The sequence below is a fragment of the Mesoplodon densirostris genome, chromosome 19, assembly GCF_025265405.1.
Source record: "Mesoplodon densirostris isolate mMesDen1 chromosome 19, mMesDen1 primary haplotype, whole genome shotgun sequence".
NCBI lineage: Eukaryota > Metazoa > Chordata > Mammalia > Artiodactyla > Ziphiidae > Mesoplodon > Mesoplodon densirostris.
Genome location: NC_082679.1, coordinates 48,814,595 through 48,841,317, shown reverse-complemented (window position 1 = coordinate 48,841,317; position 26,723 = coordinate 48,814,595). Strand labels below are relative to the sequence as shown.

Here is a 26,723-nt window from a genome sequence, read left to right as displayed (position 1 = left end):
TAACAAACGAATGGATAAAGAAGATGTGACACACACACTCACGCACACACACACAAGAATATTACTCAGCCATAAAAAAGGAAATCTTGCCATTTAACACATGAATGGACCTTGAGGGCATTATGCTACGTGAAATAAGTCAGAGAAAGACAAATACTATATGATCTCACTTACATGAGTAATCAAAAATTTTTTTCTTCAAAATTGAACTAAAAGATACAGAGAACAGATTGGGGGTTGTGGGGGCGGGGGAAGGTGAGGGCTGTGAATGAAATGGGTGAAGGTGGTCAAGCTTCAAGAGAACCTTCTTATTTGAGTATTCCAGATTTAGTGAACAAATCCACCTCCATTTTCATCTGAATTACCTAAACCTTTGTCTTTACCAATTAAATAGCTCCAATTTTTTAAAGGTCTAGTTTCCACCTATAATCATTTTAATCCCATTATTATTCCAATTAAAGCTTTCTACATGGTTGTATATAACTAGAGCACAATCCTCTCACACTTCCAATACCATTCCTTCCTTCTTTACTGGATGTGGTATTCATTCATTCAAGCACCTTTTGTATATAAGCGCTTGTGCCAGATGCTAAGAGAATGTGAGGTATAGTCCCTGTCTGAGAAAAATATCATCCAGTATAACTTTTTAAACAAAACTGGACTTTACTAAATGTTCTTTATGGTTTACTGCGGCTTTAATTCCATGGCTGATTCTAATATTGTACAATTACTTTATTGTGGTTTCGGTTTCATTTCCTGAACACACGCATAATCTAGTACTTTAATACCAAAGCTTGGGCTTGCCTGGTGGCGCAGTGGTTAAGAATCCACCTGCCGATGCAGCGGACACGGGTTCGAGCCCTGGTCAGGGAAGACCCCACATGCCACGGAGCAACTAAGCCCGTGGCCCACAACTACTGAGCCTGTGCTCTAGACCCGGCGAGCCACAACTACTGAGCCTGTGCCCTAGAGCCCACGAGCCACAACTACTGAGGCCTGCGTGCCTAGAGCCTGTGCTCCGCAACAAAAGAAGCCACTGCAGTGAGAACCCCACGCACCACAACGAAGAGTAGCCCCGACTCAACACAACTAGAGAAAGCCTGCGCATAGCAACGAAGACCCAACACAGCCAAAAATAAATAAATAAACTTATTTTAAAAATATACTAAAGCTCTCTTAAGTTCTGAGAGACCTTTCTCCAAATTATTTCCATAATTTTATTAACACTTAAAAACAATGATTAAAAAGAATAAAATACTTAGATGTTTAAAAAGTGTAAAACTTATTCTCTGAAAGCTACAAAACACTGTTGAAAGAAATTAAAGACCTAAATTAAAGGAAACACATCCCATGTTCATAGAGGATAAGACTGAATACTATTAAGATGGCAATGCTCCTCAAACTGACCTACAGATTCAAGGCAATCGCTATTAAAATCACAGCTCTCTTTTTGGCAGATATTGAGAAGCTGATCCTAAAATTCAAATGGAAATTCAATGGACCCTGAATAGCCAAAACAATCTTATAAAAGAACAAAATTGGAACACTCACTCTTCCCAATTTCAAAGCTACAGTAATCAAGACAGTGTGTTAGTAGCATAAGAATAGACATATAGATGAATAGAAAAGAACTGAGAATCCAGAAATAAACCCATATGCCTATAGTCAACTGATTTTCAACAAGGTTGCCAAGACCATTCAAAGGGAAACAATAGTCTTTTCAACAAATAGTACTGGGGGCAATTGGATACACATATGCAAAAGAATGACACACCACAGACTGCACACCATAGACAAAAATTAACTCAAAATGGATCAAAGACCTAAATGTAAGAGCCAAGACTATAAAACTCCCAGAAGAAAACATAGGTGTAAATCTCTGTGACCTTGGATTAGGCAGCAGTTTCTTAAATATGACACAAAGCATAGGCAACAACAACAAAAAAGATAAAGTAGACTTCAAGAAAATTAAAAACATTTGTACATCAAAAGACACTACCAAGAAAGTGAAAAGACAGCTCACAGAACAGGATAAAATTTTGGCAAATCATATATCTAATAAGGGACTTGTATAAAGAATACATAAAGAACTCTTACAATTCAACAATGAAAAGACAAATAATTTTAAAATGAGCCAAGGGCTTCCCTGGTGGTGCAGTGGTTGAGAGTCCGCCTGCCGATGCAGGGGACGTGGGTTCGTGCCCCGATCCGGGAAGATCCCGCATGCCGCGGAGCGGCTGGGCCCGTGAGCCATGGCCGCTGAGTCTGCGCGTCTGGAGCCTGTGCTCTGCGACGGGAGAGGCCACAACGGTGAGGGGCCCGCATACCGCAAAAAAAAAAAAAAAAAAAAAAAAAAAAAATAGCCAAGCCTTGAACAGACATTTCTCCAAAGAAGATATATTAATGGCCAATAAACATATGAAAAGATGCTCAACATCATTAGTCATTAGGTAAATATAAATCAAAACCACTGGAGACTGCTTCATACCCAACTAGAGATAGCTACAATCAAAAAGTTAAGAGTAAGTGTTGACAAGAATGTGGAGAAATCAGAACCCTCATACACTGCTGCTGAAAATGTGAAATGGTGCAGCCACTGCACAAACAAAGCAGTTTGGCAGTTCCTCCAAAAGTTAAATATAGAGTTACCATATAATCCAGCAATTCCACTCCTTGGCATATACCCAAGAGACATGAAACACCTGTACACACAAAAACTTCTACATAAACGTTCATAATAGCCAAAATAACCCAAATGTCCATCAACTAATAAATGAATGGATAAACACAGTAGTATGCATCCATCTAATGGAATATTATCCACCCATAAAAAGAAATGAAATACTGATACATGCTACAACATGAATGAACCTTGAAAACATTATGCTAAGTGAAACAAGAAGTCACAAAAGACCACATATTATATGATTTCTTTTATATGAAATGTCTAGAATAGGCAAATTCATAGAGACAAAAAGCAGATGAGTGGCTACCAGGAGCTGGGGATGTGGGAGGGAATGGGGAATGACTGCTAAATGAGTAAGGGGTTTCTTTTTGGGGTGATGAAAATGTTCTGGAATTATATACTGGTGCTGGTTACACAACACTGTGAATGGACTATAACTCACTGAATTATACACTTTAAAACTGTTAAAATGGGGACTTCCCTGGTGGCGCAGTGGTTAAGAATCCACGTGCCAATGCAGGGGACACGGGTTCGATCCCTGGTCCAGGAAGATCCCACATGTCATGGAGTAACTAAGCCAATGTGCCACAACTGCTGAGCCTGCGCTCTAGAGCCCGCAAGCCTCAACTACTGAGCCCATGAGCTGCAACTACTGAAGCCCGTGCACTCTAGGGCCTGCGTGCCACAACTACGGAGTCTGTGTGCTGCAACTAATGAAGCCCACGCGCCTAGAGCCCGTGCTCCACAACAAGAGAAGCCACTGCAACGAGAAGCCCATGCACCTCAAAGAAGAGTAGCCCCTGCTCACCGCAACTAGAGAAAGCCCACACACAGCGACAAAGACCCAATGCAGCCAAAAATAAAAAATAAAAAATAAAAAAAAAATTTTAACTGTTAAAATGATAAAATTTATGTTCTATGAACTTCACCTCAATTAAAATAAAAAGATAATCAGGAACCAAGTCTTTAAGAATGTGGATTTCACCCTAAAGCCCATGGACACCATTATAGGATTTTTAAGTAAGCAATATGATTATATTTGTATTTTAGGAAGATTAATCCTGCACAACATAGTGCTGTGAATGCCTAAACCTTAGTATATAAATTTAGCAACATCTGATGTGGGTGTTCAGAAGCTTATGCATAGTAATAAAATCCTGGTTTCTTGCTACATCTTGAGTAAGTATGTTTGCCAAATAACTTACCTGTAGATATAAATTTTATTTTACTTATTTAACAAATACTTATAGTGCTTACTATGCGCCAAGCATTATTCCAAGTTCTTTAGAAATATTAACTCATCTAATCCTCATAACAAATATATGAGTTTACTATCTCCTCTTTATAGAAGAACAAACTGAGTCAAGAAAGGTTAAGTAACTTGCCTAAAATCACACAGCTATTAAGTAATGCGTGTTTTTGAAACTGGGTTTCTATTCACAAGTCAGATAAATAAGTGGGACTTTGATTTACTTATTATTATCTCTACCACTTTTAATTTCTAAGAAAAACTTCATATTCTTCAATTTCAACTCTTCTGTTTATTTGTTCTCAATTCACTATGCACTAAATTTTTTTTTCTGTGCAGAATTTACAGTGTTGATTCTATCCATTCTTGTGAAGTCTGATTGAAAAACATTCTCAAGAAAGTTATTTTTTAGTTTTTATTTACTATATACTATAAACATGTTATTTATGTTTACTATAACAGAGTAGTAATTTGGTTAACTAATTACTTTCTGTTCTTCAACTACTTCATTACCCAGTTTTTTTAAAGCAATGAGTTTTTTAAAGGAATTAAGTTGTAATTTTAACCAAAGCATGTTATTCAAATATTATATATAAATTTTCATCCTGTACTCAACATTATAGGTAAAAATAAACTAAGAAAATAAAAAGTTCTTCAAAAATAATTTTAAAATTATAAAATTCAACTATATGTTTATATTTCCCATTCATTCACTCTACATTAGCCTAATAGTCTAGAGAGTATGACCTAACAATAAAAATGAAAAAGGAATATAGAAAAAAGTCTTGGAGGTCACAATACAATTTTATAAAAACTTACTCAAGTAAACTTTTGATTTACAGTGTTTCTAAAGTACTTATAACTGCCCATTATCTAGGCACTGATAAATTAAGCCTATAATGTTCACAAGTTATAAATTTATAACTTGTGAACATTAATTTATTATCATTAATTACCGTTTACAGTAGTATTTTTACAGTTAAGCACAAGATGGTACTCACTTACATGGGACAGAAAGCTCATATTGTCTTTACCTAATTTATGCTTAACCTACAGAAATCATCAGAGTACAAATAAGTACATACCCCCTACCTACATACTCTTCAGCTCTATAACCCTCTGAAGACTTAAACTATTTTAAAAAGAAAGTTTAAAGTTTTAAACTTCATTTTACAGTTATTAAGTATGGGGGCAAACTATATGGTCAGGTATACTTCACACAAAAGTATTTTCCTATTAACAAATAGGAACTTCATATTAACTTCATTCTTCATTCCAGATTGAATTACAAAACCCTTTAAAACTCTGTGTTATCACTGTTTATTTACATACAATCTCTTTTACTAAACTATAAGCAATATGTGGCCAGGATATATGGGTGAATTCACTTTGAGTGAATGAATAATATTATTATTATATTATTACTATGTAATACTATAACTATAATATAATAATATTATGACTAAGTAACCTATAACCTTGCACATAAGCATAAAAAATCATCTCTAAAAAACTATACTTGGCTACATTATAGAATATAGGAATATATAAGAGAATAAAAAATGCCTTATTAACTTTATGTCCTATAAAAAACTAGTTTTCCTTTCTAGAAGGTTATGGTGGTTGAACAACAAAAGTTAAAGAGAAAAGAGTACACACTGTATACTGTAAATATAGTGAGTACTGTATAAATCCATTTAAACAAAATTCTAAAAAAAGGCAAAAGTAATCTTTGGTAAGGAAAAACAGATCAGTTTTCCTGAGGGGCTGGAGTGGGCAGAATTTACTGCAAAAGATCAAGAGGTAGCTTAACGGGATGACTGAAATGTTCTGTATCTTGTCTGTAGTGATTACACAAATGTATACACCTGTTAAAAACTCAAGGAACACTTGAAATGGGTGTACCTGGGTACCTCTATAAGGATGGTTTGTTTTTCTAAAAGAGAGGGGAAAGAGAGAAAGGATACAAGAAGTAACAGCAGAACCAACAAGCAAAATGTGGAGAGTACCATGAGAAAATGGAGACATGGGTAGAATGGGAAGATTGGGAAAAAAAAGAGACAGACAGTGGAAAGAAGAACCAAAGTAAATTAATAGGGCCCTATGCAAAATATCACTATTCGTATAGCATTTCATAGTTTTCAAAATCCTTTAACATTATTTCAGTTATTCTTCCTCACAACTCTTAGGTAAGCAAGACTGATGACAATGTCTCTGCTGAAGAAAAGGAATGCTTACACGATTTTCCACATGGTCTCAAGGCTTGACTAGAATTAAAACGCAAATTTTCTACTGCCTAACAGAATTTTCAGGAAGTTCAAAAACAAACACCAACCACGACAATAAATAGAACTAACTCCCAATGCTCTATGAGTACTGCTTTTTCTGTTGCTCATCTCTTCTCAGGTTTAGTTACGCTCTGAAACATACCAGCAGAAATAGGGTGCAATGACTTCTATGCTTCCATAAAACTACTTCCAAAGAAATCAAGAGCCCCAAGGCATCTTCCGTTTTTAAAGCAGTTCTCCTTAGGTGGTAGCTTGCTTACCCTTCCCCTTCCTTTTCACTTTTGAGCACCATCAACAGTCAAAACAGAGGTGGTTCAACCAGCAGTGTGCTTCAGCTAAATCTTAAAGACATGCACCAAAGCCAGGAAATGATTTGCTAATTTTGAGTGCTAAAATATTCCTAAAAAGGGTCATCATCATAATCTTTACTGATTTTTATGTGTGGCTTATAGAAGTTCTCTCCTTACTTTATGGGAACTGTTAAGCTAAAGAAATCTACACAAAGTACTCTTTATATACCATCTGAACAGTGGTGTAATCTTTTTAGGGCCTGAAGTGTAAATGCCAATTATCAAATGTTTGTATTGTAAGAAAGTAAGTATAAACTCAGAACTCTGGGGTAAAATAGTCAAGTTTCAAATACCAGCCTCCTCCACTAGCTATGTAACCTTAAGAAAATCAGTGAATCCCTCTGTACCTCAGTTTCCTCGTTTATGAAATAGGGATACTGATACTATCTCACAGGACTTTTCTGAGGAATAAACGTGGAAAACATCTGTAAAATGCTGGTACACACAAATTGCTCAAAAAATGACTTCAATTATTACTAACACTGAATTTATTATTCTTTCTTCTCTTTACCAACACTTTCTTTTGACATGTCCTACAAAGACTGCTTTACATAGATTTTTTTAAACTAAAACTAAATTTATAAAGATAAGAGTAATCAACTTGGCTATTTATTAGTAACTTTTCTGTTCTTGTCTCACTTTCAAAATCAAGTACCAAATTTACTAAAGGACTAATAATAACATTTCTGAATGGGAAAGAAATGATAAGGATTCATGGCTGGCCAGCAGTAATAATCAGTACCTACTTATCAAGTAAATATTAAAAATAAAAGCAAGAGAAAAAATCTATTTTAAGTTATTAAGAATAAATAAAAGTAACTGAAAAATCTCATGTATCACATATTTAGTTCAAACCATCAAAAATATAGACCCTTCATCACAACAGCAGGTTTTATTTACATTTGGAAGCCGAAATCATTACCTGTAGTTAATCCATAGACTATTTCTACCTTTTCATTCAAATACATGTTTATAATTAGTGTATTATACCTCATTAGTTTTTTAACCTTGATTTTTATTAAGGCAACAGTAAATAAAAGACGTGACTCTCTTTCACGTAATTTGAAATAAAATCTTAGCAACAAGAAAAGAGCGTAAGATAATAAGCAACATATCTATTGAAGAAAGTCTTTTACCTCTTATAAAGTTAGCAGAATTATCCTGTCACTACCTAATCAGGCCCAACTGATATCTCAGATTAATTTGATCTTTATTTTTTTTCTAATTACCTGTTATTCTTAATAGAAAATAATCTGATGGGTCAACTTTTTCTAATAAAAAGTGGCTATTTTTATATATAACATTGATCACAATAAGAAATGTTTATCTGTACTACCATTTTCAAGTTTTAGGGGACTCCTGGAATAAATACAGTAGAGTCAAGAATGAATCAAGAGCAGACCAAGGACCATCTGATTAAATACGAATTTCTATCCTCTTATTGTAACAAGCAATAGAATTCCAGTATTGAATAAAAATAAAAATTAAAAAAGCAGAGTTTAGGAAGAGACACAAAAACAAATGATAGTGGGCTTCCCTGGTGGCACAGTGGTTAAGAGTCCGCCTGCCGATGCAGGGGACACGGGTTCGTGCCCCGGTCCGGGAAGATCCCACATGCCGCGGAGTGGCTAGGCCCGTGAGCCATGGCCACTGAGTCTGCACGTCCGGAGACTGTGCTCCGCAACGGGAGAGGCCACAAACAGTGAGAGGCCCGCGTACCGCAAAAAAAAAAAAAAAAAAATGATAGGAAATCAGAGAGAGATGGATCCTAGAAGCAAAAAGTTGGCATGAACTAGGTATGATTCTGTCATATGTTTGAAATTCATTTCCATAATTATTAGGTATGGACCGATAGAGAAAATAGATACTAAACAAGAAAAGAATCCAATAGATTACTTTTAATGTTAAATACTTTCACAAAGTCCTTTCCAGTAAGATATCTTCATACATTTCATCATGTAAGAGTTAATGGCCTGGGGCTTCCCTGGTGGCGCAGTGGTTGAGAATCTGCCTGCCAATGCAGGGTACACGGGTTCGAGCCCTGGTCTGGGAAGATCCCACATGCCGCGGAGCAACTGGGCCCGTGAACCACAACTACTGAGCCTGCACGTCTGGAGCCTGTGCTCTGCAACAAGAGAGGCCGCGACAGTGAGAGGCCCACGCACCACGATGAAGAGTGGCCCCCACTCGCCGCAACTAGAGAAAGCCCGAGTGCAGCAACGAAGACCCAACGCAGCCGAAAGTAAATAAATAAATAAAATAAATTTATGGGAAAAAAAAAAGAGTTAATGGCTTAACTACCTTACGAACACAGGCCCTAGGAAAGAAATAAATCAGGCTTAATGGCAATTCAGAAATATTCCATAAAATCAGTAAAAAAAAAACTGTTACTATTTTTAGGATTTTCATTTTTGAACTATAAAGTAAAATTATGCATGGTACAATATCAAACAAATTGAGAGTAGTTAAAAAAAAAGTTTATTTTCCCCTAACTCAATGTAATATTTCATATTTTCTTTTAATTTGATCCATATGTAATTTCTTAACTCATTTTTAAAAGCATTTAAAATTTTTTATCCATTGTTTTTATTACTTCTTCCAATTTGCTTATATTATTTTTCCTGTTTTATCTGATTTTTCTACCATCTTATCTTACATCTCTATAGGTATTTCTAGAATGACCTCTTATTATTTGCTTATTTAGTTTAATTTTTAATCTGTTTTTATATAGCAAACCATATATGCCAAAAATCAACATTTTTTAATACAGAAAGTGTAAGAAATGGCACCCTTTTTTTTTTTTTCCTGTAGTTGAACATTTTTTCCAGGCACTCCAAAGAAGAACCCTAGCCTTAAAGTCTGAACACTGTAAGTGTAAACCATTTTATTTTTAAAAATATATATACAAACCACCTTCTTTAAAGAAGGTAGGGAAAATGCAAAAATAGAATCAAAAAGTAAAAATCTGTAGCATATACTTTTGTCCAGGATTTTTTCTATGTAAGCTATTTTTAATATAATTGCAACAATATCTTTTATTTACTTATTTTATTAGGAGTTTTACATGTAATTATGGGGTCACCAGAAACATTATTTTAATGGCTACATATCATTACTTTAAATAGCTAGACTGTTTTCCCATTGCCAGGCAATCACCAAATTAAATAAAACGGTATTAGCAGAACTATGCAGGGTGACCGATGTTAACTAGACTTATTATGGTGATCACTTCCCAATATATATAAGTATCAAATCACTGTTGTGAATTTGAAACTAACATAATGTAATATGTCAAATATATCTCAAGTTAAAAAAAAAAAGAAAAAAAGAAACGAATTTCCTATTCTTGAAAAGGGGGAGAGGGAGTAGAAGGACCAGCATTGATATGAAAGATAAACGCGAACTGAATAGTAAAGAGATTTAAAATCTATTTTTGAAGCTAAATACCCAACTGTAGGTTTTCCAACCTTGTCTTCCTTAAAAGAAAACAAAAAATACTTTAATTTGTAAAACCTACGTTCTCTAAAAAGTTTAACAAATTGTATGATAATAATTAAATTCCCTTCACACTGGGCTGAGTTTTTAGTTATTAGATAGAAATCTAGACTATTGGACTTCCCTGATGGCGCAGTAGTTAAGAATCTGCCTGCCAACGCAGCGACACGGGTTCGACCCCTAGTCAGGGAAGATCCCACATGCCACAGAACAACTAAGCCCGTGTGCCACAACTGCTGAGCCTGCGTGACTAGAGCTCGTGCTCCACAACAAGATAAGCCACCGTAATGAGAAGCCCGCGCACCACAATGAAGTGTAACCCCCACTTGCCACAACTAGAGAAAGCCTGCGCACAGCAACGAAGACCCAACACGGGGGTGAGGGGGATTAAACCGTTAAAAAATACTTTGTTAAAAAAAAAGAAAAAAGAAACCTAGACTATTGACGTAAAGCATATAGACATAAATATTACTAGACAATACTTCATATTATATATCATAGGGAGTCAGTACAGTATAGTACTTAAGAGCACAGATTCTGAAGTGAGACTACCTGAGCTGGAATCTTGGCTCTACAACTTACCAGCTGTGTGACTCTAGGTAAGTTACTGAAACTCCCTATGCCTCCTTAGCTTCCTCATCTGTGAAATGGGGTAATAGTAATGATCTCAAACAGCTGTTATGAGAATTCAGTGAGTTCATATTTGTAAAGTTCCTGGCACATAGTAGAAACTATATAGATGGCTGTTTAAATTTTAAAAATTTTAAATTTAATTTTTAAAATTTAGCTAACATTTATAGTTTACTATATACCAGGTTAAATGCTTTACATGAATTTGCCTCAAATAATCTTTTTTTTTTTTTTTCCTTTTGCGGTATGTGGGCCTCTCACTGTCGTGGCCTCTCCTGTTGCGGAGCACAGGCTCCGGATGCGCAGGCCCAGCGGCCATGGCTCACGGGCCCAGCCGCTCCGCGGCATATGGGATCCTCCCAGATCGGGGCACGAACCCGTATCCCCTGCATCGGCAGGCGGACTCTCAACCACTGCGCCACCAGGGAGGCCCCTCAAATAATCTTAACAACACCTCTGATGAAGATACTATTATTGCCCCCATTTAAAAAAGAGAAAATTGAAGCACAGAAAGATTAAATGACTAAGCTGAGGTCACACACAAACGTCAAACAAGGATATGAACCCAAGTCTGACCACATAACCTACAAACTTAGCACAGATTGCTCTTATACACTAGGAGCAGCAGCCTCCTGCTGTACTATATCCTGCTGAAATAAATTAGAATTTTTTGTATTTCCTGGAATAGAGTATTTTAAAAAGTAATATAAAAAAATCACTATAATACAGAAATATTTATACATGAAATGATTATGATGTCTGGTATTTGCTTTAAAATAATACAGCTTGAGGGGAGGAGAGAGGATTAAAAAAACAAGAGTAGACATACTTTGATAGCTATTAAAGTTTGGTGATGGGTACCACCAAACCCATAAATAAATAAATAAACCCATAAACCCATAAATAAATAAAATGATGTGTTCATCATTTTATTCTCTCCACTTCTGTATATTTTTTAAAATGTCCATAATAAAAGGTTGAAAATAGAAATAGGGTACATAGATTAAATCCTTTCATCACACAAGCAAACAACTTTCTTATGATACCTTGTATCAAAGATATAAGAGAACATGACATAGTTGATACTTATACATTTTACAATTTATATATAATCAATAAAGGGTGGTCTTACTTTAAATAACTGAGTATCCTCTCAACCAAAATGAAAAATTAGTGAAAGTATTTTGGCATAAAGATGTAAATATACATACTAGATTGTTGCCTGAATTTTCATCAACTTGTTAAAAATATTTGCTTAAATAATTAACACTCGGGTTTTTTTTTCTTATCTTTCTCCTGCTTGATAATCTCTATGATTATAACACTCTGGTTTGCTGCCCAGAAAATGGATGAGTTTTAGTACAGACAAATATAACTCCACAACATGGTCACAAATTGAACAATACAAATAGAAACAACAAATCTACTTCACTAAGAAACACTTCTAAAAATTCCTTGCCTCAAACTGTAGTTGATTTTCATACTAATATATACCATAGGTATATATATACCTATGGACTTTTTATAAGTATAAATATAATCAATAATTAATCTGAGAACTTTTATATGCTTTAAATTATAGTTAAAACAATTTAGCTGATACTAAAGGAAAAAAAATTTATTAAGCCAGACACTATACTAGGCATTTTCATACACATTAGCTCACTAAATTTAAGAGATTATATACATTTTTATAAAAGAACATTAAAGTTTAGAGAGGTAAAATCACTTGCCCAAGGTCACAGAGCTAAAGGTCACAAGTAGCTAAATTGGTATTCAAATTTAAGCTTAATTACAAAACCCACTTTTTCCCTTGACACCTACACTCAAGTCAAACTTAAATATTTAGGGCCTTTTTTAAGTGGATGATAAAATGCTTACGTTACTGGTTACATATATATTTTACAGTGGCCGCCTGGCTTTGGGTAAAGAGCACCAACTACAACACAAAAGCACTGTCTGTTTCTACTACCGTATGATTTTTTCCCCCAAGTCTCTTAATTTCAGCCTCAGGTTACTCATCTTTATAATAGGAAAATTAATATCCTTGCTGTCCAGTTCCCAGGATTACATGATTCAAAATGACATACGTGAAATCACTTCAAAAACTGCAAAAACAACAAGTAGTCCTTTTTTTGGCTTAAAATACTAAAAACAATCCAGAATAATGTTTTCTAAAGTAATTGTCAGCTGTTTAAATTATTCTACACATTCTAACATTTCCAGAACTTTCTGAAAACCTTTTTTCTAAGCATAGCTCCATCATCATCTCTATTACTTGGCTTTCCTTATCCTTAAAAATGATGCAAGAGTAATGACATCAATGCTTTTGTAATAAATAATTAATATGCCATTCTGAAATGCTCAGCATATGAAAGTTCTAAATTCTGACTTTCAAAACTAAATATGTGTTTGGTGTCACTCTTTTAGTTATGTTCATGATCTTAATGTTTGAGCCTTTTCATATTCAGTTTGTTTTGTAAAAAACTAGAATCAAGATATGGAATTCTAAAGTAGAATACCCAACACATAATTTTTAATAGTTTTGTGGGGGGTTTTCCCAAGGCTTCTCGAAACAGATACAATAGCTAACAAGGACATCAAACACAGTAACAAAATCCACTAAAACATTCAGCTGCTCTAAAAGAAGGATCAGGCTCTTTAGGAGAAAACTAGATTGTATGAGTTTGCAAAGTTTAACACTTTCTCATTTAAACACCATTTCAGAGAAAGCCTTTGCATACTCACACAATATGCTTTAAAATGGCACTTTGCTGACCTTCCAATAGTCCAGCTCTATGAAAATTCTGTGATGGGTGTAACTTCAGAGAATCTGAAAAACACAAAAAGCATTAAGTACTTTTTATGCTGAATGACTTAAAAAAAAAAAAAAAGCCAAGGATAGCATACATCTCTTATATAATTGTCACGTATTTTTAAGAGCTGAAGTCCCTATTTGTGAATATATTCTCGGCAAAAGAAGGCTGAATTGCCTCTACACTGGTCTCTATACTAAACTTAGATTTTCATAAAGCATTTGTTTCATGGAAAATTATCTGATGATTACTGCACAAACGGTGTTAATGTCTTGACTATTCTTAGCACCCAAATGTACCACATTAGCCCTTCTCTAAGAATCACCTCTAGATATCGTCTCTTCCTTTCTGACACTCAAAACTACAATATTTCCAAACTACTTCAGGATGGTGACTGCCAACTAAAGTCATCAGAGCAACAGACAATGGCTACAGTTACTAAGTAGGACTCTGTGTACAAACTCAATCGTCAGTCTATAAAGTCCAGCACCTTCCAGAGAAAACCACCTCACTCTGATTCACTTCAACGATTTTAAATACACGAATGTGAAGCTGAAGACCCCCTTTTTGCAGGGCATGGAATCAGCGGATGGATACATCAAATCAAAAACTGAAGAAACCCTGAATTTCTCAGGAAGGAGGTTCACAATGGCACACAATGTTTTTTTTAACATGGTAAAATGAATAGCTAATAGCCCAGTTATGTCTTTTGCCCCCTCCCAGTGATTTAAAAAGTGACTAAGAGTGCAGTGGGAGCATTTTGGTTTGATGGCCCTTGCACAAGGAACCTGTTCTAACACATTCTTGTGGTGTCCAGTATAGGAATTTAACCCCAGTAGAGATCAGCTCAAGTGTTAATATTTTATATCCCGGGAATCCCCTTCAGGCCTTAGCCAAAAGAGTTTTAAAACGGGAAACTGTGTCCGATGCCCCCTCCCTGCAAGGAGCCCTTAAACGGCAACGAAAGAGAAAATTCTCAAAGGACAGCGACTGTGCCTGAGCTGGTACCCTTGGGACAGGAGAGGAATAAAACTAATCCAGAGAGAGCACCCCTCTTTGTAAAACAGAGGCAGAAGTAAGTAATTAGAATGCCACAGAAGTGCAAAGAGAGGAAAAAAAGAAAGAAAGAAAAGGAAAGAAAATTCGGGCTCTTTCCAGCCATAAGATGACGAGGAAAGAAGGACGCCTGGTCGAGGGGGGCCGTCCCAACAAGGGGAGGGAGTGGACTAGGCCGGAGGGAGAGGGGGGCAGAACGACGGCACACAAACAACCTGGAGAGGGAGAAAAATGGTGACCCTGAACCCAGAACCCGCTCCAGGCTACGCCACCCGTTTGGGGGCAACTTTGCCGGGGACGATGGTCCTGGTGAGAGGAGCCGCGGCGGCCGGATCGCGGCGGCCCCAGCGCGGGGCCCAGTCCGAGGTGATCCCCGAGCCGGGGAGGCCAGGGCCGGCCGCTCGAGGAGGGTGGCGGGGACCGACCGCCGAGGAGCGCTCAGAGCCACCGGGTCCGCAGAGACCCGGGGACCGACGGCATTCGGGCCCCGTGCAGCCGGCGGCTCCGCGGGGGAGGGGCCGCCACTCCTCCCGGGCCCCTTCCACCAACCCCCGACCTCCTCGGCCTCTCCCCACCCCCGCAAGACAGGCCATCCCGGCAGGGGCTCGGCAGCCGCCCCCGACCGGGACCCCTCCGGCTCCACGGGGCCGGGCCTCCCCGCCCCCACGCCCCAGCCCCCAGCCTGACTCACCTCGCGAGTACAGGGACTTGGGCGACTCCAGGTCTAGGTCCGCGCTGAGCAATGAGATGAAGTCCGAGGGCATCGCAGCTCGACCCAGCCCGGCCCGAGGGCAGCGGGAGGGGTGGAGCGGCGGTGGCGGCGGCACCTCCTCTCCGGGACCGCGGGCACCGAACCGGGGGCGGCAGGCGAGGGCGGCTGCCGCTGCCTCCTCTTCGAGGGCAGTGACTTCCACCGAGCCGAGGACCGAGGAAACGGAGGCGGGGTGGAGGGGAAACTCCACGGAGACTAATTTTCGGCGAGCCAGGAGGGGGGTTCAGGGCGGGGAAAGGGAGGGGGAGAGCCAACGGGTCCGCTTCGTGCTTCTCCTCAGCGAAAACTGACGGTCGCTGCCGCCGCCGCCACCGCCGCCGCCGCCGCCGCCGCTGACAGGAATCTGAGCCCCGCCTCCCGCGGGGCACTGCGCAGGCGCGGAGGGGGGGGGCGCCCCAGAGCGGGGAAGAGCCCGGGCGGCGCCGGAGGGCGGAGCGGCGCACCACGGAACAGCATCAACAAGGGCTTCGCTTCCTGCGAACAGCGGCCTGGGGCTGCTGTTCCCGAGCAGGGAAAGGGCCCCGCCGGCAGGGAGGGAGGGAGGCTGGGAGGTGTCCGCGCCTGGGGCCCCGGGGAGGGAAAAGGTATTTGCACCGACCTGGTGGCGGCGAGCCGAAGGCGGCCGGCCCAGCGCCGAGCTGAGCGTAGGAGGAGATAGACCTGGGGAGGAGGGGAGCCGACGCGTCTGCGAGAAAAGGGGAAAGACCCCAGAGCCGGAACGTCCTGGGTGGGCAGGCTTGGAGTCTCGCAGGGGAATGGAGTGTCGTCGCTTGCACAGTCACCACCCCTTTGGGGTTTGCATAGCAATGTCTGAATTGAGTTGGTCAAAAGGCTGTCAAACTCATTTCTTAATTAGGAAATGACGGACCATATCTTGAAGACCTCGCGTTATTGGTTGTTTTTTAATTAAAGTACCCTTTCCCCTTACCTTTGCCCTTCCCCTTTTTTCTCTCCCCCCTCCCCCAACCTTTAGGGGCTGAAAAAAAAATTTTTTTTAAGTCTTTCTGATTGTGCTGGGATGGCCGGGTTTATTCGGTGTGGGAGATAAAAGTCGATTTAAAAATTGAATCATATTAATCCACGTGACTGTTGTAGAGGAAAAAAGCAAACTTAAAAACCATTCTTCCAAACGGTTTTCATTTTTTTACCTTTGGACTAGGCAAGGATGGGGGAAGAACACATTTGAGTTTTTGCTATTCTGTTGATGGCGGCCAAAAGTTTCCGTTGCAAAAACTGAAAATCCTCACCTACACCGCAGACCGTTTCCTGACTCTAATAGACTTCTGAGAAATTTTTAATCAAGTTATTAAAATATCAATTGGAGTGCAGGGTATGCTACTTGGGAATTTTAATCTTGTGTAAAATATTGATGCCAGCGGTCACTGGGGCAACATTTTTAAGCTATTTGAGTTAGTTTATAAGTTTTATAAGTTTCTCTTATTTTATCTACAAAGATAGTTACAAAGCTTCAAAATTAGTATTATGCATACATATGAATACACACACACAATTTATAGAGGCTTTCCCCTAGGAATTTGAGCAGTTCATCTGGACTTGGAGTGGCAGGGATGGGGGAGAAGCTCTCAGCAAAGGAGGCCCCTGTGCAGATGTCTCTGGGGTGGGTCCCTCTGCAAAGCTTTACCCGCAGACCTAGAATTTAAACTGGTGTCATCGGAGTCTACCTATCTTTCCATCTGAACATCTGAGTCAGGTTGCCCAGTTCCCTTTACTGCATTCTGTGTAGTAATCAACCCTGTGAACATTTTCTTCCTGTCAGAGGTAAGAAAGCTTTTCAGAACCACCCCAAGATGGCAAAGCAGAACAAGAAACTGTCCTCAAATCTACATCACCACTGTACGCTGTTGTAACAAGTCCCAACAGAAGTCCCTTCAAAACTGGTTCGAGTCCCACTCATTTAAGAGAGGAAGATTCAAACCCCACATTGCCCAACGGGCTAAGGCCTAGGCCAAAGCTTTTGAATCTGAGTAGGTGTAAACACCTGTTGGAGACCTGTGAGGAGAGGAAATTGCAATGCACCAGACAAAACCCCAATACAAAAAAAAAAAAATGAGGTGAGTCACTCTGAGTATCCCTCTTCCCCAGACCTATGTAATCATTCAACAAACTTAGGGTATAGGAAATCCCCATTGCTGTTCTGACTCTAATTAACAAGTCAAGAATTGGCAAGGCCTCTTCCTTCCCCTTTCCCTCAACACTTCTCTGCCCTTTTGTGATTTTTTTCCCCCAGGACTGATGCTTTGTTGTTTATGTTAATCAGATTTCCCCTGATTAAGTAAGAGCAAAGTGAATAGGGGTCTCCCAAAGAGTGACTTGACCTAGACTGTGAATTCCAGGGATTCTTTAAGCTCAGGCCCCACTCCATCAAACCCTGCATCAAGCAGAGACTATATCTAAATGAATATTTGAAAATTCAATGGTTAACTCCACCTCCCATCCTTTTACAGAGATACATTTTTTGGAAAAAGTGCTTAAATGGATAGTTTTCATGGTCTTGCTTCGCAATAGCATAGAGACCCAGATATTCCGTTTGTACTTAAATTTTCAGTGACTGAAAACACACATAAATTCATTAGTAAACAGTGTTTGCTCTGCTCTGATCACAAAATACAATATGATCTTTCTGATATTCAGGGTTACCAAAAATAACTATCTGATCATTGTGTCTTTAGTAAATTACATGCTACCTCAAGTTCCAATGATATTTCCTTCTCTGGTCATAAATATCTCATTTGCTTCCCCTTCTATATGATATTAGAAATAATCTTATTTTATATTTTAAAAACCACCCTATCACCAAATCGTATACCTTCATAAAACTTTATGCACAACGAAAAGTAAAACTTTAAGCATATAAACTTTGGAAATCTCCTCTCACTGAAAATTACAATAGTCATGGAACAAAACATAAAGCAGATTTAGTAGTTTGTAGAATTTCTTTACGTTACTTCCCAATTGTTGTATCACATTCCGTAGTTATTTTATTAAAAAGTCACAAGAAGCCCAGATTCAACTACAAGGTTGTGTAAATTGTGCAATAGAGTGGCAGTTCTTATATTGATGGTGTGTTCTTTAACCCCTCCTGGACCTGTTTAGGCCCTTAGCGAATTGTGTAGCTGGATCTGCTCTCAATGAAAGAGGTTCAAATATCAACCACTGAAAAGGAATTAAACTCATACAGAACAGAGGAATGTGTTGTCACAAGATCTACAGAATCTTCATCATTGTAATACAATTAAGGCTGTTGAAATAATTTTAGTCACACGTACATTGTAGAGAACCTGCTAAACAAACACGAAACCTGAAAGGAAAATTTCTAGAGAGATTCGAGTCATAGACCAAAAAAACGTTTAGACCACAAATTATCTTTGCCCCACCTTGGGAACACTCCTTAATAATGGAGAATTGGAACTGCCCTGGTGGCACAATGGTTAAGAATCTGCCTGCCAATGCAGGGGACACGGGTTCGATCCCTGGTCTGGGAAGATGCCACATACCGTGGAGCAACTAAGCCCATGTGCCACAACTACTGAGCCTGCGCTCTAGAGCCCGCAGGCCACAACTCCTGAGCCCACAAGCCACAACTACTGAAGCCTACGTGCCTAGAGCCTGTGCTCCGCAACAAGAGAAGCCCCCACAATGAGAAGCCTGTGCACTGCAACAAAGAGCAGCCCCTGCTCACTGCAACTAGAGAAAGGCTGCGTGCGGCAATGAAAACCCAACGCAGCCAAAAATAAATAAATAAATAATTTTTTAAAGATAATGGAGAATTGATAGTGGTGGGAATAGCAGTGACTAAATTTGTGCTAAAATTGTAACCAAATTCTTATTTGATTGTGTTTATGTGTCAATTTTCACCCTTAGAACGTGTTCTAGCAAATATTTCTGAAGACGAAATTTGTTTCCATAGTTTTGCCATTGAGTTAAGAATATTCTCACTTCTTACATCTTTCAAAGTGCCCAAATCTGATAATCAAGCATCTAATTCACTTTGATGAAGTACTTTGGCACTTTATGAGTTGGTTGGTCTGAGTTGGAGTTTTCATTTGAAGTCTCATGGAAACAAGTCTCTCAAGATCTAGAATGATTGCAAGTCCTGAGATACAGTGCAATCAGTTTGAATCCAGCGGACTTAGCAGTGAGAAAGGAGGTAAATGCCAGAGGGATTCAAAGGGTGGATTAGGGAGGAGAAATTTTAATGGGAAAATAGAAACCCCTGAGTGAATTAAACCAAGAAAGGAAGACATCTCTAGGTCATCCCATCCCAACAGTAGGCGGGTTAGACTTACGCAAACTGCACAAGTTCTTATTCACACTGGTCTTGATACCACCACCTATGTTTGCTATGGTGCTCTTTCCACATCTAATTATAATATATATTGAGTCTAGTAACCCTACCTCAGCTGTAATATTAGTTTGACCAAGAGTACAAATTAGAAGTGGTTTTACAATTTGCCATTACCCTCTCTCAATTCATGGAGTTTTAACCTGAGGTCCATGTTCTTCAAGACATCTGTGATCTCCCTAAACTTGTATACAAATTTTTGCAACTGTGTACCTACATACATCTCTTTCTTTGGGATGAAAGTCTTTAACATTCATAAGCTTTCTTAAAAAGAAATCCATAACCTGGAAAAGATGAAAAAACATTCCTCCATATGAATTAAATCCATTCTTCCCTCTTTCCACACATGGGCTCCTGGAACTATGCTAGATACAGGAAACACGAAGATTTTTACAGAGACGAATATGAGAAGTTTACTCTCAGCCTGGTGAGGGAGATGACTTGTAAGTAAACAAACTCACATTGTGACAGGTGCTAAGCTAGAGTTCTGTACAGGTATCTAGAAATAAATTATCCTTTTGCTTTCTTAGCTGATAGAGGGGGAAAGGAAGGAATGTCACCTAACACATCACTCTTTCTCCTCTGCCTGCTATACCCCACAGCTGATATCTCTTTACTCCAACCCCAATTTCCTAAAGTGGTTAAAAGAGGCTAGATAATTTCAGAGCAAAGTTGTAACATACAAATGTTTACATTGTGATGCATCACAGCTATTATGTGTTGATACAAATATTCCAAGAAATACCTGGGCTTCATTGGACTTTGTCAGTAGATGGTCAAAGAAGCAGAGTGTCTTTTTTTTTTCAGCTTTGCTGAGGATTATGGCTAAATACTTAGGTTAAGGATGCAATGATAAAATAGTTGAATTGGTCATCCACAACTAAGCTCCAGAATTAAAGGGCTAAGTTGAAGTTATTGGATAAACTAGACTGACTTTAGAAATAATATATTCCACCTAAGAAACATTTGTTTCAGCCGAATAGAGAAATGTGGACCGCTCCAGACATGGGAAGCGACACACAAGGGATCTACCCACAGGTGTTAGAATCTAATTATAAAACATGAGGCTTAGAGAGAACATTCATTTATTTATTCATTCAGTTTCTCTACCTGTAAAAATCCTACTTATCCTTCCAAGTCCAGCTCGGATATTAGTTCACCTGTGAATTCATCCTGAACCCTTCCAAGCAATATTAATTTTTCTCCCCTCTGGGCTCCCATAGCATTTTGTTCAAACTGTTAGTATAGCAATTATCACAGTAAATTACATTCATGGATCCCTCTCTAATATATTGTGAACACTGGTTGTACAGTCTCTAAGAAGATCAAAATAAATAAAACACATCCTTGCCCTAAATAACTTATAACTGATTGTGAGCACATAATGTAGCGCCAAGACAGAATGAAACAAACTCTCTAATAAGCCATTTGTAGATATTTTAATAGGAGTTTGACACTGGGTACAGAGATGGATAGAATGAAAGGAGAAACTAAAAAAGTAAGAAAAGGGCAGAGGTGAAAGGCCTTAAACATTATGCCAAGGATTTTGTTCTTTATCCTATAGGCACTGGGGGGCCATTGAAAGTTTTTGAGGAGGGAAATGACCTGCCCGGAGCTCTATTTTAAGTAAATAACAGAGGCAGCAGTGTGGAGAGCAAACTGGCATCTGAGAGCCTGGAAAGAGAACCCAGGCAAGAGTGAATGAGGCCCTAAAGAGAAGAGTCTGAAAAAAATGGAAAGAAGGCGTTGTGTAGTATATATCGTGAAAGTAGAATTAGAGGAACTCAAAACTGCTTAAATGTTGAGTGAGGGAGAGAGAAATTCTGAGAATATTCAAGAAAAGGAGATAATGGGACAAAGGTTTGAAATATCCACCAATAGTTTCTTCATCGTTGGAGCCCAATAAATTAACCTATCGAAAAAATATTTAACAGACATGCAAACACCACTAAACATGAATTACCCCAAGAGACTTTATACTTAGTTATCTAGAGCAGCAAAAACTCTAACCAGAAAAGAAATTATCCTGGATTTACTTCCTACCAGTAGGAAATCCAAGTAAACACAACTTGCTGAAACTCAGCAAAAGAGTAAACTGATAAGAAACAAATCTACATGAGCTTGCATTCCCAATTTTCACTCTAAACATACTTCAGCATTAACATTTAAGCCTTTAAATGCTTGCTTTCAGAGTAACTGCATGTGGAAGAATTTCAAGAATCCTAAAGGCCAACAATTCTTCCGAAAAAAAGAAAAAAAAAAGGCTTGTGGAAATAAAAAGCAGCCATAATGTCTTTAAAGAGGATCAGTTTGCAAACCATCCATTCACGGAAGACTTGGGTAATAATGGACCTAAGGTTTACTCTGTAAGGCCTAGACCAAAAGCATTTTAAAAGCCAGGTAAAAAACAGGCTAAGGGAACTCTGAACTTAGCCCTGATTGTCTGAACTGGAGCCATAGGGAACAAATAGATCATCTTCCCTTTATAGTTATTAAATAAGTATCCTTTTTGGGTGCAAGAGATATGAAAAGGGGGGAAATTCAGGAAGAGAAAAACAGAGAGAAAAACCCATGGAGGGTTGATCTAGTAGATTTCCCTCCAGAGGGAAAGAGGAAGATGTAACCTGTATCACTGCTCTTGAGCAGGTTCACCCTCAGCCCCAAATCTGACTTCGTCTGCAGAGTTGGGGGCCACCTTTAGAGTTCTCATTGCTTCTAGATAGACTTGGTATTTTCTCTGCAGTGTTCACATACCTCAGTGGTCAAAACCTACCCAAGGAGCATGTAATCACATGATCCAAGGAAATATCTGACAGATATGTATTTCTCATGGATGCACACACCTGTTTATGATAAGCCTATCAGAGGCTATTTGATGAAGTGGCAAGTGAACTGACTTGGAACCAGGAGTCCTCTAAGTTCTAGTTCTAAGCACATACTAAGCAGAGGATGTGCACTTTTGGAATGCCCAGCAGGCAGTCACACTTCTCCTGAGTAGTGTGACTTTCCTCCAGGGAGGAGTTTTGGCTTTCCCTCTGGACTTAATCCTGGGTGGGGTAAGGCTGGAGCAGCTGGCAACACCTCACCACAAAGAGGAAAGAGCCTGTCTGAAGTGGAGGGAGCAGAGGAAGCATTGCCAAGAGGTGGAGAGAGAGGAAAAACAGAACCTGAAAAAGTCATTTGAGTCTCTGGAGGAAGCCACGCCTGACTTCAATGATCTGAATTGATAAATTCCTTTTTTTTTTTTTTTCTCTTAAGAGGTTTGGGATTGGGTTTTCTGTCACTTCAAAGTGAGAATGTCTTAACTTGATACAATCTGCCCAAGTTTATGGAACTTTTCTTGGGCCTTTGTCTCCTCTCTGTGAAATAAGTGGGTTAGATTATTTATCAGGCAGGCATTGTGTTTGGATGCTAGTAACACACACCAGTGGCTCACAGGTTTTATTTTTCTCGTGCAAGGAGTCTGAATTAGGCAATCCAGGGCTAGTCTTGAAGTCCCACGATGCCATCAGGCACACAGGCTTTCTCCTCTGCTAAGGTTTGAGATTTGGGCCCTTGTTCTCATGTTTGTAAGATGGCTGTCACCTCCAGGCATCCTGTCTGCATTCTAGGCGAGAAGAAAATGGAAGGGTAAAGGGCAAAAGGAACAAATCTGGTCCCTGGAACACCCACATGGTGGGTTCTACTTACATGTCACTGGGCAGGGTTGTGTCATATGGTCATCCCAGCTAAAAGAAGGCTGGGAAATGTGTAGGTACATTAGATGGCTACACTGATGCTCTCTGAACACAATTGGGGGTCAGGTGGCAAGGAAGAGGGGGAGAACAGATGTTGGGTAGACATTTACAGACAATTACAGCGCCTGCTGCAGACTGCATAATAGCAAAGGTAACCTCCCTCTCTGAAATTCTGTAATTCTAATCTTCTTTCTACTTCGTATTACCTAATCCTTTTTTCTTTTTTCACCGTGCCATGCGGCTTGTGGGATCTTAGTTCCCTGACAAGAGACTGAACCCGCACCTTGGGCAGTGAAAGCGCAGAGTCCTAACCACTGGACTGCCAGGGAATTCCCTCTAATCCTTTCTTAATGCAAAAGAGCTAAATATTTTGCATAAAGGGAGCACATTTTAAAAATCTCAAATTTTGGAGAAGTAGCGGTACATCTCATAAATGAAAAGACCGTAGATACACGTGAGATATCAGATTGTTAGTCAAAAAACCCTTCACATTTATTTTCTCTTCTGTGAAACTTCAACTTTTAAATTTCAATCATCAGGAAGCCTATTCCCACCCATCTCAACTATTCTGATGTCTTCTTTCATTGAACTAAGTTCTCTGATTTTTCCTTCATAGTTTCCAGTACTTCTCAAATGATTTAGAGCCTCATCTTTTGTCTCTTCAACTAAATTGTAAACTCGTAAAGAACAGAGCCCAACACTTAGCACAATGCGGTGTTTGTAGAGAGCAATCAATAATGGCTGAATGAATGAATAATTGAAATCTGAATTTCTATGTCTTTTCTCTCCTCAGAACTCCTGTCCTCAATGCATGCTTGTTAACTGACTGCATCTCAGGGTCATTACCAAGGAAATTTGTATCCTAGGAAGCCAGCTTTAGAAAGCCTTTGATTTTCTACCTGTAAATCCTCTCCAGCATTGTACATTCAGGTCAGCCTCAGGAATCAGCACCCTAATCACCTCCCTTCACCTAAGTGTTTCACCTAGACCCTTACTGTTTTTTGTTTTTTGTGTTTTTTTTGCCACGTGGCTTGCAGGATCTTAGTTCCCTGACTAGGGATCAAATTGAACCCGGGCCCACGCAGTGAAAGCACCAAGTCCTAACCACTGGACCACCAGGGAATTCTCTAGACCCTTACCATTTTAACAGATTAAAGGTCTTACCTTCAGGAAATTCTTCTTATATCTAAATTAAATTCTGTACACAGCCATGTCCTCCCCCTTCACTCTCTAAGTTCACAGAACATGTTCGCCAATGCTTTATACAGGGCTGAGTGGATTGTTTCTTTTTTTTAATTAAAAAAAAAGTTATGTGGGGGTTTTATACTGCTAAAACAATATGTGTTCATTGTAAAAACCAAAAATAATAGCAGAAAATATAAATAAGAAAGTAATAAATAACAATTAGTCAAAAACTCCTAAACCATCACATAGAGATGATCACTTACCATATATCTTCCTGGAAATTTTCTATGTATATTTGCATTCTATATACAAAAATTGACTACACTATGTATACTATTATCCTGCCTTCCTGATGTAACTGTGGACATCAGTACACATCAATAAATATTTTTTATAATGTGTGATGGCAAAGGAGTATTTTAATAATGTGTGATGGCAAAGGAGTACTTGACTGTAGAATCAATCAATTTATTAGCCAATCACTCACTTTTTTTTTTGATTCTTATTTTATTTATTTATTTATCTATTTATTTATGGCTGCATTGGTCTTCATTGCTGCACATGGGCTTTCTCTAGTTGTGGCGAGCGGGGGCTACTCTCCATTGTGGTGCACGGGCTTCTCATTGCGGTGGCTTCTCCTGTTGTGGAGCACGGGCTCTAGGCGTGCGGGCTTCAGTAGTTGTGGCACATGGGCTCAGTAGTTGTGGCTCGCAGGCTCTAGAGTGCAGGCTCAGTAGTTGTGGCTCACGGGCTTAGTTGATCCGTGGCACATAGGATCTACCCCGACAAGGGCTGGAACCTGTGTCCCCTGCATTGGCAGGCAGGCCAATCACTTACTTTTGTCATTTAGTTTATTTCCTTTCTTGAAAACGTTTGTAAATACCACTGAGATGATCATCCTTGTAGCAAATCTGTATTTATAGCCTTTTCTTAATTATTTCCCTTGGATATACCTCTCGATAAGTTTTACTTTGATGAGCAGTAAGGAAAAACGATGTATGAAATAGGAGAGAATGAAGCAAGTCCATAGTAGCTTTTCACCATTATTTTGGGACCTAAAATGTGTTTGGCTTGCAGGTTCGAGGGCTTACTCAGCATAACATAATGCAACGATATTAAAATATATTCCTGTGGCTCAACACCTGGAAATCCGAGCTCTCTGCAAAACACTGCAGAAATGCTGATAGGGAAACTTAAAATCACAAAACACATAACTTCATGCTACATCAGAAACCATCCTATTCCAGCATCTAGTGCAGACAAGCATGGGATATCCAGTTAAGAAAAACACATCAGGGAGTTCCCTGGTGGCGCAGTGGTTCAGAGTCCGTCTGCCAATGCAGGGGACACGGGTTCGAGCCCTGGTCCGGGAAGATCCTACATGCCGCAGAGCAACTAAGCCTGTGTGCCACAACTACTGAGCCTGCGCTCTAGAGCCCACAAGCCACAACTACTGAGCCCGTGTGCCACAACTACTGAAGCCCGCCTGCCACAACTACTGAAGCCTGTGCGCCTAGAGCCCGTGCTCTGCAATGAGAGAAGCCACCACGATGAGAAGCCCACGGACTGCAGCAAAGAGTAGCCCCCGCTCACCACAACTAGAGAAAGCCCGCGGGCAGCAACGAAGACCCAATGCAGCCAAAAATAAACAAATAAATAAATAAATAAATTTATTTTTTAAAAAAAGAAAAACACATCAGAGAAAAACTTTTTTTTTTTTTTTGGCGGTACGCGGGCCTCTCACTGTTGTGGCCTCTCCCGTTGCGGAGCACAGACTCCGGACGCGCAGGCTCAGCAGCCATTGCTCACGGGCCCAGCCGCTCCGCAGCATGTGGGATCTTCCCGGACCGGGGCACGAACCCGTGTCCCCTGCATCAGCAGGCAGACTCTCAACCACTGCGCCACCAGGGAAGCCCAGAGAAAAATTTTTAACTGAGAAAGTTTGGCCCATTAATTAATTATTGTTCTACTCTAAACTGAAAAAAGGCTGGCATTATCTGATTTGGTGGAGCTCAAAAACGATTAGTGCAGGTGGAAAAGCAGAATATTTTGTTTTGAGTCTCTAATCTGCCACTTATTAAATGCATAAATCTCTT

At 39.4% G+C, this 26,723-nt stretch overlaps 1 protein-coding gene across 5 annotated transcripts in view; it reads right to left on the bottom strand.

Annotated features, from left to right (window-relative positions):
- Positions 1–15,640, bottom strand: part of NFAT5 (nuclear factor of activated T cells 5) — a 132,701-nt gene extending 117,061 nt beyond the window's left edge. The window contains exons 1-2 of one of the 5 annotated variants that reach the window (XM_060083032.1): positions 15,262–15,640; positions 13,478–13,531 (exon numbers count right to left, since the gene is read on the bottom strand). In XM_060083032.1, the coding sequence (XP_059939015.1) occupies positions 13,478–13,531; positions 15,262–15,334 (127 nt within the window). In that variant the 5' untranslated portion in view covers positions 15,335–15,640. Of the gene's footprint in view, positions 1–13,477; positions 13,532–14,785; positions 14,807–15,261 lie in introns of those variants that run through there. The other 4 variants (XM_060083031.1, XM_060083035.1, XM_060083034.1 and 1 more) reach the window with 4 other exon arrangements.
- Positions 15,641–26,723: the final 11,083 nt, after the last annotated feature.